At 35.4% G+C, this 14,797-nt stretch overlaps 2 protein-coding genes across 2 annotated transcripts; one reads left to right on the plus strand and one right to left on the minus strand.

The window, feature by feature from the left end:
- The first annotated feature begins 1,669 nt into the window (after positions 1–1,669).
- Positions 1,670–6,328, plus strand: LOC104088637 (uncharacterized membrane protein At1g16860-like). Its single transcript, XM_009593346.4, has 4 exons — positions 1,670–2,114; positions 2,817–2,972; positions 5,583–5,794; positions 5,903–6,328. The coding sequence occupies exons 1-4, from the start codon at positions 1,785–1,787 to the stop codon at positions 6,063–6,065; spliced, it is 861 nt and encodes a 286-aa protein (XP_009591641.1). The 5' UTR covers positions 1,670–1,784; the 3' UTR covers positions 6,066–6,328.
- A 1,097-nt stretch (positions 6,329–7,425) lies between these two features.
- Positions 7,426–9,543, minus strand: LOC104088636 (ubiquitin-ribosomal protein eL40 fusion protein). The gene is made up of 5 exons (XM_009593344.4): positions 9,385–9,543; positions 9,210–9,296; positions 9,011–9,113; positions 7,720–7,786; positions 7,426–7,635 (listed from the first exon to the last, which is right to left on the minus strand). The coding sequence occupies exons 1-5, from the start codon at positions 9,485–9,487 to the stop codon at positions 7,609–7,611; spliced, it is 387 nt and encodes a 128-aa protein (XP_009591639.1). The 5' UTR covers positions 9,488–9,543; the 3' UTR covers positions 7,426–7,608.
- Between the last annotated feature and the right edge of the window lie 5,254 nt (positions 9,544–14,797).

Below are 14,797 nucleotides of genomic sequence, written 5' to 3' on the forward strand. Positions count from 1 at the left end.
TAACATCTTTAAATATATTGCAATGTCTTTTATATTAATATTTTATAGATAATTTTTTATACTATTACTTAGGTTGATACATTTTCTATATTATTATTTTACATGTTAGTTTCTTATATTATTTTATATGTTTGCTTCTTACTCGACTATTTCTAGGTATAATAGAATTAAATAATTAATTTTTATAACTATACATGATATAATTAATAAGTATTCATATAAAAATACTTTATTTGACAGATTTTCTATATTGTTATTTTTTATGTTATTTTCTTACATTTGTTGACTAAAATTAGAGAGGGTTTGTGTTTGAACTATCATCTTTTTTAAAGATATTTTGGGGTTAACAGAGAATTAAATGTTTAATTTCAATAACTAAAAAGATAATTAAGTAATTATTCATATAACAAATATTTAGGTTGATAAATTTTCTATACTAATATTTCATATGTTAGTTTCCAACATTTTTCTATTAAAATTATGCATGGTTTTGTTTGAACTATCATCCTTTTTAAGTTATTTTTGAATTATAACAGAATTATATATTAAAATTTCATAAGTAATCAAGATATATTCAATAATTAATCATATACAAAATACTACAAACTTAATAGTAAATAATATTAAATTTACTTCATTCATAACGATTTGTTTGTTAACTATCATATTTTGCCCAAATTTTTCGGCAACTGATTATTTTATGATTCCTATCTAATATTTGATAATTATATACTGATACATTAAATCCATAATTGAGTACGCAATGAGAGTTTGTTAAGGAGAGCACGTAGTTTTTATTCTACGCAACGGAATCTTAAAGAGCACTAAAGTAACACTATTCTAAATGGCCACGAACAAAGTCAACTACCATAAGCTAAAATTTATTATCAGTTTTATTATGCTAAATGGCACTACATAACAATTAAGGGCACAACATAATACTAAAGGGAACTAAACAACAATAAAGTCGCATATTAATATACGTACAACAATAAAATCACATATAACAATAATTATTTATAAAATAATATCTTTTTACTAATTTTTTTAGCACATAAATAAACTAATCCGGATAAAAAATAAAAAATTAATTAAATCACAAAACGATCGCAAAAAAACATAGACCACCGTAAAAAATAACTAATAAGCATTTTATATACATGAGTTTTACCAAAAAGTAAGTCGGAATACCTTAATTTAAAGTTTTTTGAAATATGAAAAATTGATGATTTGGGAGCCGAAACGAGCAATAGACGAGATGGGAGTCGAAACGAGCAATAGACAAGATTCACTACACGACAACGTCTTGGATCCGGTGTTAGCTTGATTTTTTTGGGACGAGTGGGCTCAAATGGAGGAGGGGATCGTTTTTTGCTTTTCTGCTTTTGTCTGGTCGGGGAAGGAGACGAGCCCGTTTTTTCATATAGGTATAGTGCATATATAGGAGGCGCTATAGTTTCCGCCAATTTAAAGTTCAAATTTAGCTAATGTATTGACCGCGCTATATTTTAACGGACAAACGTACCGTTTAGGTATAACGCGCTAAATAACCGCATTATATTTAAAATGATATTGACATATTTTTTTTTCACCTATTTTGTGATTTGAGTCTAGAAAGACAACATTTTTGTTCGTGACTCAGATTCTTTACCCCAAGGGGTGGGACTGGGAAGTGACAACCAAAAAGAAAAGGACAGCTGAACCCTTGCTCTGCTTAACACCTTTTTTAACCATTTCCCATTTCTTCACATTACCAAATTAGCAGAATAGCAAAAAGGAGAGGGATGAACCACAACAACCTCTCCCATTCCCACTCCAATTCAAATGTAGCTCAAAACTCCCATTGCTTCAAACTTCCTCTTCCCCCACTTGCTTTATACGTAGTGCTCTCCCTTTTCTTGTTTGGGCTTGCCGTCTCTCTTTTCATCCTTGTTGTGGTTCACAACCCTCTCTTCTTTCTTGTTTTCCTCTTCCTTTTTGCTCTCATTGCTGCTTTTCTTCTCTGGAACTCTTTCTCTTACCGCAACAACCGTACCATTCTTCAGTACCTTCGTTCTTTTCCAGATTCTAACCTCAGCATTGCAAGCCACGGTCAGCTCGTCAAGATTACTGGGGTAAGCTTCTTTTGTACCCATTTCAATCTGGGTTCTTTTTATTTATAAATATTTCTTGGCATTATCTGTGTTTTTTATTTGAAGGGTGTTTTGTTTTTTCTTTCTTTCAAGTAACTATTTCTTGTATTGAGCAATGACTAATGGTAACAAAGCTTTCAACTTTCTAAATGCTGTCCCAGTGCCTATGCGTGTGCGTTGCTGATTGCTAAATTTGGAAGTAATTCTTGATTTTTGCAATACTCCTGATTTTATAGGAGTTTGCTTGTTGAAAATATCAAGTAACTTCTACCCCGTATAATGCAAGAAAAGATTGATATGCATTTACTTCCTTGTGATGGATATCCTAACTTGAAGAGTTGGGTCCCAAAAATATCTGAAGCAAAAAAAAATAAAAATTCATATACATTTGAATTATTTTCTTCTCTTGTTAGGGTGATTTTTGGTGATGAACTGATTAATATAAGCGTAGTTAGAGTTATAGTCTACTGGAAAGTAAGATGACAATCTTGCACAGAGCTTTACTATGTGCATTATAACATATTTGACTAAAAGATCATTACTTGTTCAGTCAGTCTATATATTTATGAGCTTGTTGTGTTTATTTGGATTGATTGCCCCATAATTCCTTTCCCTTCCCTTCTCTGCATTTTTATTATTGCTTCAGACATCAGTAGATACCTTGTTCCTCTTTGATGATTTCAGCATGTCTCCTGCGGGAATGTATCTTTGGAGTCTTCTTATGAGAAGGTTGGACGATGTGTTTATACATCCACCTTGTTGTTTGAATGTGGAGAACTTGGCCTGAAACCTGTGGATGTAAAAGAATCATGTTTCGGATGGAGGCTTGCTTATTCTGAGGTATGAAACATTGCTCGTGTAATACTAAAGTATTCCACCTTTCTACCTGTTGGCGATGATGTTAATCATAGAATGAAATTCAATGTATCATGTTTTCTCTTTCGATTTGTCACAAAAGAATCCTGGCTATTCTTGGGTGACGTTCTTTTCTTCTTGGCTACAAGCTGTCTATTGATAATGCTGACAGTTTGGCGATTCTCTGATAGAAAGTTCAACATGAGCAATGACAAACATTTTCTAATTCAAGTTTTGTTACAATTCTGATGAACAAGATCTCACTGTCTATTTCTTGACTTTAACTTTGCTTCTTCGCCTCATTTTGAAACATGTTTCTTTCCTTTCAATGTAATGTTTTGACTATATATAAAAGATAGTTTCGCCCTTCACTTCCGCTATATTTCCTCGCTAGAGAATCATCTTTTCAAATGTAGGATTGTCAGCTGTCTATTTGATTTCAAATGTCAGCACAAAGTGTTTGGATAAACCATACTTCATGCAGAAACCTCAGTGTTTAGGTGCCACAAGCTACGTTAAGACAACGTGAGCAAAAATAGTGAATTGAGGTCAACCCATTTGTTAAATTAAAAAGATTCCAGTAGCAGAAGTCTAGTTAGAGCCATGAACCTATAAGTATCTAAATAACTAGCTTCACTAAAATCTCGTCAGATTAAAATGAATACTCACAACTACGAGGAAGAACAAAGAAACAGAGATTCACATCCTTAATAGGTTAGAAGCATGATCAAGTTTCTACCAACACTGCCTAATCCGAAGATGTAAAAAAGCACAGTAATAAGTTTCAGCAGGCAACATTGTCCAAGTTAGAACAATAACGTTGACGGTCTTAATGGTAGGCCTCCTGTAAAACTTTTCATTGCTCATCTTCCAATTAAAGGCATATGAGATTAAGATATTTGTCTAAAAATTGATCCATCTCCTCACCTTCTCCTCATCAAACCCACATAACACCTAAGAACTACCCAAATTGCTTAATCATCTTCCATTCCATATAGAAGAGTATACTGGTAACATTTTCTTCCACTTTCATCATCGTCCGTAATGCTTTTTATGTTGAATCTCCATCATCTGATTCTAACCCCTTCAGATTAGTTGTTGCTATATTACTTTTTTGAATATCTTCAGTCCCGCACTCTCTTCAAGGTTAGTCTCCTTGTCCTAGCAGCATGCTCTCCATCTACAATGAACATACCTCCCGAACTAGAAATTGTCGCATTTCCCTGTTAATACCTCTTTTTTAAATTATTAAGTCAAGGAAGCTCTTTCACCGTGTCATCATGTTTTTGCTGCTAGTTTTTTTCTAGAGGTGGATGTGATATATGTCTGTCGACAAGGATGGGATAATTAAAAAAAGAAAATAGACGAGAGAATCATTGTCTGAAAATGGATGTTTAAGGTTTTATAGGTTACACTGAAACCTACAAAAGTGTTTCTTTTTAGCAAAGCATATCTAGAATCTGAATTTTATAAGAGAGTAGGATCATGTCGGTAAATCTTGTGGGGAAAGAAAAGTTGAGACGCCGATCAACATTAATCTAAATATTGTACCTTTTTTTTATTTTTATATAAGGTAAAGTATAGTGCAAACATTGTACCTAGAGCAAACTCAATCTAGATTAACTTTGGTCCGGAGTATGGCGCTTACCCTGTTTACCCTGTTCACTTTTTTGCCGAAACATGAATCAAATGTAAGTTAATCCAATTAACCTAGATAGTATTTTTATAATTTGTATGAAACTTGTAGCACCCTCAGTTTAAGTGGGTGGCCTATTGACTGAAGTGCTGGAGTCACAAATTTGAAGTCCAAGGTTCGAATCTTAGTAGAGTCAATGCTAGGTGAATTCTTTTAATTTGTCAAGGCTTGGCGGCTATAGTTACTTGGTGCATGTGCTAGTGGGAGCTAGCAGGCACCGATGGATTAGTCTAGTTGCGTACAAGCTAGTCCCGACACCAAAATATATCACATAATATGCACATATATATGCACCACACACGCCCAAATATATATAAGTACAGACAAGCATACACTCACAGGTACATACGTGCGTGTGCATACACATACAGGAGCATCTTTCATTCCACTGTAAGTATATCCCGTCCTAGGTCACCAGACGCCAGTTATATGATGATTAAACATAGAAAGAGAGTGTGATGTAATCATAATTGAGGTGCTTATATGCACTAGTCTCGTAGTAAAAGACCCAAGTGGCCTGTTTTACACTTAGCAAGTATATTTACTTGGCACCACGAAGTACATTAGGGTCTATTTCAGGGTGTGCTCGAATCAGATTAAAGGAGTTTTATCTTGCCAAGAAGGGTAGAGTAGGACGAAGATTGAAAGAGACCGAATCATCATTGCATGTCTAAATCCTAGTTTCTATTTGAATGATGCTATTATGGTCTATGGATGTCAGATGTCTCAAACTTGGCTAAACATTGTCCCTTTTGTATGAACATTATATACTGCAGTAACTACACTACAGAGATACCGTCCAAAGCAATATAAAAAGCACCCTATTCGGATTGTGTTATTTTGTGCCTTCACTTGAGTTCAATACAGAGTTAATTAACAGGACGAGTTTCTCCTGGCAGAGATTCTCAACTGACTTCTACATAACTGACAAGAACTCTGGTATTAGAGCTTTTGTCAAGGCTGGACCCGACTCCAGAGTTATCCCGCTGATCATAGAGAGCAGACTGGTTACAACAACCAAAAACTGTAAGGTATTGGCTTCTCATTTGAGAAAATGGTTAAGGGACAGGAATCTTTCATCTGAAGCTCGTTTACTGCGTCTAGAAGAAGGGTAAGATATGCTTTTGCCTCGTCTTTTCTCTGTTTGCTTTTTTCTCCAATTTGTTGCTAGACATGTTTCGGGAAACTAATAACCCGAAATTCTTTGGATTTTTGGTAGATACATAAAGGAAGGTAGCTCGCTTAGTGTATTTGGGATTTTGCAAAGGAGCAGCGATACCATGGTGGTTACTCCGCCGGAGGAGCTCATTTCTACTAGCTGTCTATGGCAAAAGATGCTTCTCCCTGTTGATGTTGATGGGCTGATCCTTGGAATCCCATAGTCCTCTGATTTTGCAACCAATTCTTACTTTTAGACACGCAATAGAGGAGATATTGGTGACAAACCTTTGCAAAAACACTAACAATGCTGCATCACATTTTGGTTGTTTCCATTCGCGTGTACAGCAACTTGCCTAAAGGAAGGCTTGTTTTTGGCTCAGAAATTCAGGAGTTAGTGCTACTGTCGTTTTCAGATATTGTTCACCAAGTACATGTGAATTATCCTGTTAGACCTTGGCCCTGGTTACATTGCAAGTGTTTGATATTTGCTGTTGTCCTTGCTTTCAGTATGTGCTATGGTCAATTGAGCAACAAAAGGTCAAAAATTAATCCCCATTTCTAACAGTTTATGTACATCTTTTCCCTTGGCAAAATCAAAGGGAAGTTCTGGAGCCATTTTGCACTTTCAAGAAGCCGAAGCTCCATCGGCAACGTTCTGTATACCAATCTCATCAAGTATGACGAGTGGAGCTCGGATGCATTAGGATGCCAAGCTAACTCACGCTCACATTCGCCTGGCCCTCTTTATCTTGGGTTAGGCATGTTCCTTTCGACCAGGCCTAGAGCTTGACTCCATTTCAGAGCACCACTCAACTAAAGTTGACCCAATTCATTATTTGATAGTCGATTAATTAATTTAAAAACTAAATATAGAAGAAATAGTACTCTCCTTCCAACTTACGTGACAATTTGATTCGACACGCAAGTTTAAAATGCAATAAAAAGACTTCTAAATTTGTTAATCTTAAACATGCCTTAACAATGTGTAACAATACTATTTGTTTAAACTACTCCAAAATTAAAATGTGTTTCTATTTGATATGGACTACGGAAATAGAGATAACATAACACCCGCAGGATAACATGAACTGAATTAATAAGAAAATAGCGATAACACAAAACTCACGGTGACCAACTTCGCTAGACTCTCAAGGCTGTTAAATCGGTATCTAAGCCAACATAACATTCGTAATATGACCCTGATATGAAAATGTCAAAAACTAAAAACTTCGACACGTGGGTTAAATTAATCTTAAACAATACTAATTTTATATTTGAAATGTCGTACCGAAGTAAACTGTGACAGAATTAGTGTAATCCTTCAATTCCTCCAAGAATCAACATTACACTATAACCTAAATCCTAACTAAAGTACTAGTTTGAGTTATGGCTTTCTATTCAAACAACGTTTGGATTTTGGACAATAATGTGGCATATCCCGAAAAGCATCAAGAAAAAAATAAATAAAGCAGCATTACAGTAGCACGAGCTATGGCATCACATTCTCAAATGAACCATTATGATTATGGAATCATGCAACTGCAGGCTGCAGGCTTTCTTATCAGGAAGAACATTGTAAACTTCATCTAAACAGGCATATATTGAATGCACAAAGATATCTTATCCAATAATTAGATGTTTGAGACAAATGGGTAGTCTATCCATGACATCAAGTTGAAGCAGGACTGAAAACTGTAAAAACAACGGACTGGCAATATAACTGCAATGCACAAAATTGATCTGAACTTAAAAAAGACATCACGCCTACTTGATCTTCTTCTTTGGCCTCAGCTGCAAAGCAAGAAAAGTTCGTGAGTGCCATAATCAAAACTCGGGAAGCAAAGGAAGTGTAACATAAACCTATCATCCACAAACCTGGTTGCTGTGCCCACATTTTTTCTTCCTGCAGTTGACAGCACGAGGATGCAGGCGAGCATAGCACCTAAAACAAGTGGCCAGGTATCAGGATTAAGTAATCACCGTCAAGGTTTATAACATAAGCCGCACAAGAAAAAGTTGTGCCATAAGGTAGAGGTCTAAGAGGGGAAATAGAAACTTTAGCCTCATAATTATGGAGGTAAGAAGGGTCTCAAACTTAACCTGCTAAAAGTTTTCAAAAGCTGCACTATTGTCAAACAATGACAACTGATCCACGAAACTTAACTTCCAAAGGCTATATTAATTAAAAGTAACAACTCTATGAATCTTGAGACACATTGTTCAAGAGAATCTAACTGTCCACACTATCTTAACCAACTAAAAGGTTGACAGGAGGACAGAACTGATGATGTAGCTGGTCAAAGAATGTCAAAACTATCAATCTTTAAATGTATTATACTCGGCAACCCCAATGACATAAATTCTACACGTAAACCTTTTTTAGTTATAAAAGACAAATACAATGAGATGCACTGTCGAATCAATGGTCTAATAAGAGACAACCATTGTAATAGTCAGTTTTTTTCCTTTGCTTCTGTATCATGACATTTCTTTTCACTTGAACAGCACACATCTAGCAAAACAAAGTTCTTCAATGGCATTAATAAAACTAATACTCTCTCTGTTCCAATTTATGTGAACCTGTTTGACTGGGCACAGAGTTTAAGAAAAAATGTAGACTTTTGGAATTTGTGGTCCTAAACAAGTCAAAAAGGGATCCAGAGTATGTGTGGTGTGGCTGTAAAAGCTTCTCATTAAGGGTAAAATTGAAAGTTTAAGCTAAATCCCAAATTTAGAAAGGGGTCATTCTTTTTTGAACGGACCAAATAGGAAATAGGTTCACATAAACTGGAACGGAGGGAGTAAGAGTAGAAAAGCTACTTAGTCATAGAGAATTTGAGGTTGCTGCTGTGAGCTTTACAAGAGAGAAATCCTAATGTTCTTACTAGAGGCTGCAGCTAATAGTCATATCATAACTCAGCTCAACAGATATGCTATTTGAATAGCCTAATCAGAATTAACTTCCAAATAGGGATCAAAGTAATTTAGTCTAACATGAAAGGAAAATACAACATGATAACTTTTCATACATTTCTTATGAATTTCCAATGCATCAAATGACTTTTCATACATAGGAAACCACTATCACATAGAATACATGCATGCACTGTGGAAGACACCACAATTACTTCATACAAAAGCGAAAGGCAGTCGTAAAAAATCTTACTTGCGACAAATCATCTTATCCTGGTTGTACTTCCTAGCCAAAGCCATCAGAGAAGGCTCAATAATCCCTCCACGAAGCCTCAAAACCAAATGCAAAGTTGACTCTACAAAATTGACCCGATGATCAACACTAAAATCATAAAACAGATATAACTAACGTTACACTGTTTCCACGTACATATTAGCGTTACTATAATTACCTTTCTGGATGTTATAATCAGCAAGAGTACGTCCATCTTCGAGCTGCTTTCCGGCGAAGATCAACCGCTGCTGGTCCGGTGGAATACCTTAAAATGAAAATCAAATGACGTCAAAAACAAATTAGCGATACAGAGAACAAAGAGATGACGGAGAATAACGATCAATCGTAAGTACCTTCTTTGTCTTGAATCTTAGCTTTGACATTGTCAATGGTGTCGCTCGATTCAACCTCGAGCGTGATTGTCTTCCCGGTTAGGGTTTTCACGAAGATCTGCATTTTGCGGCGCACTCTTCTCTTACCCGCTTTGTTTTCCCTAATTGAAACCCCGGATCTCCGTTTTCCATTTTATAATCGGGCTCAAATTAGGGCGTTGCATATTGACCCCAATTGCTGAAGTTACCTTTATGAGCCCAACTCTTAACAACAATGGCCCAATCTTACTTGCAGTCCTGTCTCAGAAAGAATGACAAGTTTGGTGTATCCGAATGTTTATGTGTACACAAATGTTTAGAATATACTAGCTTTAGAGTACGCACAACGCTTCATATCAATGAATATAAAATTTGAAAAAATTACATTAAACTATGTGATGAGTTATAAAATAATTTTTTAAAGTAAAAGCTTAATAAGAACTATTGATCCTATTAGCCAACTTAATAAAGAAAAAAATTGTATCATGCAAAAGTATTCTAATGCCTTTACATAACTTCGATATATGAGTTGCGGCAATTCATATATCCACTCTGCTTGCAGTACCATCCAGACTTTCAAATAATTTTGACAATTCTGTTAGTCCTAGTTAATCAGTAGTGGCAAAATGGTTAAAAAAAAATACTTATCCACCCATATTATCCGTTAAAAATGGGTTGGGTAATGAACTTTTTTAAAAACGGATCAAATATGGATAAGAACCATATTATCCATTTAGAAAATGGATAACTAATGAGTTTAACTTTTACATATGTAAAGCCTCAAATGGGGAGTTTTCAAGCTTGGGAGACTAGGAAGTCTCCTAAAAATGATCATATTCAAGAAGTCATGGATAATATGGATATCCGTATTATCCGCCGGTTAATCCATTTTTTATCTGTATTAAATATGGATCGAATCGGATAATTTATCCATTTTTTATATTACCGTTTCGACCCGTCCATATCCGACCTGACCCGTCCATTTGCGACCCCTAGTCCTAGTATATTCCTTTGTTGTGCTATAATTGCTTGCAAAGTAATTTGTGCTCTTTCTTCTTATGTACTAGTACACGGTGCCAACAGTGACCTTCAAATTAAGGACGACCTTATAGTAAATGCTAATTAGAGAGAGATAAATTCGTACTCCTATATTGGTTTTTACACGGTGGCTAATCTCGGGATATATAGTTAAGTGCTCTTTTATACGTCAAAAATCTTTCTCAATTCTTGAACACAGTATATAAAATCACTTAACTATTACTAATCTATATGTCGACATTTGACTTGATATATAGAGTTTAAAAAAAAGAAAGAAGATTTTTGACATATAAAGTAAATATATATTAGTATAAAAACAAATAAATATAAAATTAGTCTACTGGTCATCAGCACATGATCATGTCAATTCTCACAAGAGTTTGTAAAACATAAATGTGAAGGTTAAGGAATTCTTAAAAAAGAAAAGAAAAAAGATAAGAACACTCAAACATTGAGACGCGTCAAGGTTTTTAAACGACTGATGTCATGCTATAATTCCATATATTTTGATGTTATTCACCTTAATTGTTTGTTGTTTGGAAGCTAATTTGGGCGACAATTGAGCTTAATTGAATTTATTTTACGTGTAGGAACGTTTGGATATGAAGTGGAGAAAAGTTGGACAAAATGGTACTTCGAAGCTACAAAATAAAACAATAAAAGAAGACGTTGTAAGGCAATGGAAAGTCATAGTCTTAGACAGTGCAAGGCTTTGTCCAGGGCATTGTCATTGGCGCCTCGCGAGGTAATGTTGGCGCCTCTGATGGCGCCCCGCGGGATGATGGTGACGCCTCTGACAATGTCCCGCGCCGACGATGCTTATCTGAGCAACTTTTATTTCCTCATTATGTTTGGACGTGTACCTCAACTCTACCTTATAAATACCTCCTAAACTTAGTTTTTAGGGGAGAGACATTATTGGAGAGGCAAAAGGCTATGGAACACTTGGAAGCACCGAATCACACGAGTGTTCTCTTCTATTCTTCCTTAATATGTATTTTAATGCTTTCAATTATTATCATGATTGTTAGTATGGTTATGAGTAGCTAAACTTTTCAATCTAGGGTTTGATTGAACCTATTGGAGGATGATTTTCTACTACATTTAATATAAATTTGCTTTTGATTTTTCTCTACTTGTTTAACTACGTTTTCATTGTGGTTGATTGAAAAGATCTCAATTGACTGTCCATATTTAGTGTGTATTGCTTGAAAAAGGGTACATATTCAGGTAGTTGTTGAACAACATCACTCCTAACGTATGTGAGGAATCAATACGAAGGGTTTAAAGGTGGGATTAGGAATAACGAAATCTTGGTGCGATCTTGATGAACGGTGAACTAGAGCCAGCTAGCATAGTTCGAAAGAATACGTCTAGTAAATTATGGTAGTTGCTCGGAAGAGAATTACAACATCCGAAGTACTCACGATCTATCACGATCCAAAATTCCACTATAGGCATCGTGATGGTACTTAGTCTCTAAGACTAGGTAAGCCGATTACAATTACATTTCGAGCCTCTTTTTTTTTTGAAACGTATAATTTAATACAAGTGTCGAAATCAAAAGCGGAAACAAATATAAGAACCTCCCAGAACTGATAATACTGAGTCACGAACTCTAACTAAATACATGCAATGATCTCAAGGATCGAATATACAATATTATTCGAATAAGAGTTGACAGTACAATAAAATAGAAAGACTCCAAGGGACTACGACGACCAAGCAGCTCTACCTTGAATCCTTGCGATCAACACACTAACCCTGTCCGAGTTCGATATCTCCAATACCTGACTCTGCACAAAAATGTGCAGAAGTATAGTATAAGTACACCATAGTCAGTACCCAGTAAGTATCAAGACTAACCTCGGTGGAGTAGTGACGAGGTACAATCAAGACACTCACTAGTCAAATAACCTGTGCAATATAGCAGTATACAACAGTACTGAAAAATAACTAGCAGTGATAGCAATAAAAATAAACTAGTGATATAAACAGCAAGGCAACAAGAACACCATAATTATTGCTCAAACGAATAAGAAATACCAGTACAACCAATTAATCAAGTCCTTCAAATATAAATCTTTCACATATAATTCTTTCAAATAAAAGTCACTCTGTGACACCTTATTTCATAATCATAAAACACGGGTCTCAACCCACTTTCATATTTTCGTAACATGGGTCTCATCCCCCTTTCATATTTTCATAACATGGGTCTCAGCCAACTTTTATATTTTCGTAACACGGGTCTCAGCCCACTTTCATATTTTCGTAACACGGGTCTCAGCCCACTTTCATGTTTCCACTGCACCTCTTGCCTATATTTCTATCAAAACCGCACGAACAACTCACGTGCCAATAATAAAAATCATCATGTTTAACCCCGGCACCTCGTGCCCATATTTCATATTTGTTGCGGCGTGCAACCTGATCCCATACAACATTAATCATACCTGTTGCGGCGTGAAACCGGATCCCATATAACATTAATCATACCTGTTGCGGCGTGCAACCCGATCCCATATAACATAATCCACTTTGCACTGGCCACAGGCTCACAATTTCAACATAGATCAGACTATTATCAAGTTTACTGAAACAACAAGACAAGTTGCACAAGATATAAAAATAAACACAAGGAAAATTACAACATCACATGAAAATTACCAGCGCAATAACCCCACATCACCACATAAAAATTACCAACACAATAACCCCACATCACCACATATCATCCCTGACAATAGCTACTCTTATCTCTCCTATAGCCACCCTTATCACTCCTATAATAACCTTTCTTATCCCTACGCCCTGACAATATCAATAGCCACCCTTATCGCTCCTATAATAGCCTCCCTTATCGCTCTGTTTAATAGTCTCCCTTATCACTATGCCTAGACAATATTCAACATACATAACAGCGGTGAAATACCACCATTACGCCCACATAATGTCAATAATGGAATGCCACTCTTATACGCCGCATAACAGTAACCCAAATCACACAACAATTCACACAAAATATTATCACAACATCATCAACTTGTATTTACAAATTGCCCGTAGGCCACAACCATTCCAAAGGTACAACAAAGTCAATTAATTTCACAACAGATAGTATACGGCTCAACACAGTGTATATAAAATTTCAAAAACAACCACAAGGATGGGAAAATAACTCATCATAGGACAACGCCTTCTTTAATCCAAATTTTAGATAAATATATAAACTTCTCAATTTTAACTTATTTAATTAATTATTTACAGATAAAAAATCCATAATGTGATTATTTCCAAGAAATATCAAATCAGCAAACACACGGAATTCTCATAAAAATCCAAGTGGCAATCACACTAAATTATCATATAAAATACAAACTCGACAAACAAGGAATGAGGCATGACAAATCAAGGATTTACTAAGTTCCAACAATTTTCTAATTTAATACATAAGGGCGTCTACGAGTTTCAACCGATATAATTTGCACATATAAACCAAGTACGTACTCGTCACCTCACGTATATGGTTTTCAATTACACAATTTTCACATAAGACTCAATGCCTAAGGGGTAATTCCCCCACTCAAGGTTAGGCAAGATACTTATATTTTTTAAGTTAGGTTGATATTTCAAAATATCCTTCTTGCTTGAATTGACCTCCGGATAACTCAAATCTATCCAAATTAATTGTATAACTTCATTAAAATTCATCAAAAACAATTCCGGGTAATATAACATCGACTCAAAATTTTACATTAAAAAGTCAATCAAAAGTCAACGCGGGGCCCGTCTCTCGGAACCTGAATGAATTTTTATGAAATCCGAACACCCATTCCGATACGAGTTCAACCATACCAATTTTATCAAATTCCGATAAAGAATCGACCTCCAAATTTAAAATTTTCGTTTTTGAAAGATTTTGCAAAAATCTCAATTTCTTCCATCAAAACTTGAATTAAACGATGAATATAACCATAGATTCATGAAATATAATCACAAGGGAGTCAAGAACACTTACCCCAAGTTGTGTGGTAAAATTTGCATTTGAAAATCGCCCAAACCGAGCTCCCCAACTCTATGTAGCGCCACAGGTGGCGTGGGTGCGCTGCCTGTGGCGCCGTTTCCAAAACTTCAGAATGTTACATCCCGCATTTTCGTACGTTAAAGTTTCATCGTAAGTTAATCAACGTAAGTTCGGGAATGAGATTATTTTGAGATTATAAGCATTATGTTATTTCAAACAAGTGATGAGTAAATTCAGGAAGGTGAGAGGGTAAGCAAATCGAAGAAAATGAATTGTGTCAAAATTTGACATTTTGAGATAAATATACGGTCCAAGCTACAATACCTCGTA

This window comes from Nicotiana tomentosiformis, chromosome 1 (assembly GCF_000390325.3).
Source record: "Nicotiana tomentosiformis chromosome 1, ASM39032v3, whole genome shotgun sequence".
NCBI classification, from domain to species: domain Eukaryota; kingdom Viridiplantae; phylum Streptophyta; class Magnoliopsida; order Solanales; family Solanaceae; genus Nicotiana; species Nicotiana tomentosiformis.

Coding starts and splice junctions, on each gene's coding strand:
- LOC104088636 (XM_009593344.4), bottom strand. CDS start 9,487: ATGCAGATCTTCGTGAAAACCCTAACCGGGAAGACAATCACGCTCGAG. Junction 9,114..9,209: donor TGATTATAACATCCAGAAAG/GTAATTATAGTA, acceptor TCAATTTTGTAG/AGTCAACTTTGCATTTGGTT. Junction 7,636..7,719: donor AATGTGGGCACAGCAACCAG/GTTTGTGGATGA, acceptor CTTGCTTTGCAG/CTGAGGCCAAAGAAGAAGAT.
- LOC104088637 (XM_009593346.4), top strand. CDS start 1,785: ATGAACCACAACAACCTCTCCCATTCCCACTCCAATTCAAATGTAGCT. Junction 2,115..2,816: donor AGCTCGTCAAGATTACTGGG/GTAAGCTTCTTT, acceptor TGATGATTTCAG/CATGTCTCCTGCGGGAATGT. Junction 2,973..5,582: donor GGAGGCTTGCTTATTCTGAG/GTATGAAACATT, acceptor TTCTCCTGGCAG/AGATTCTCAACTGACTTCTA.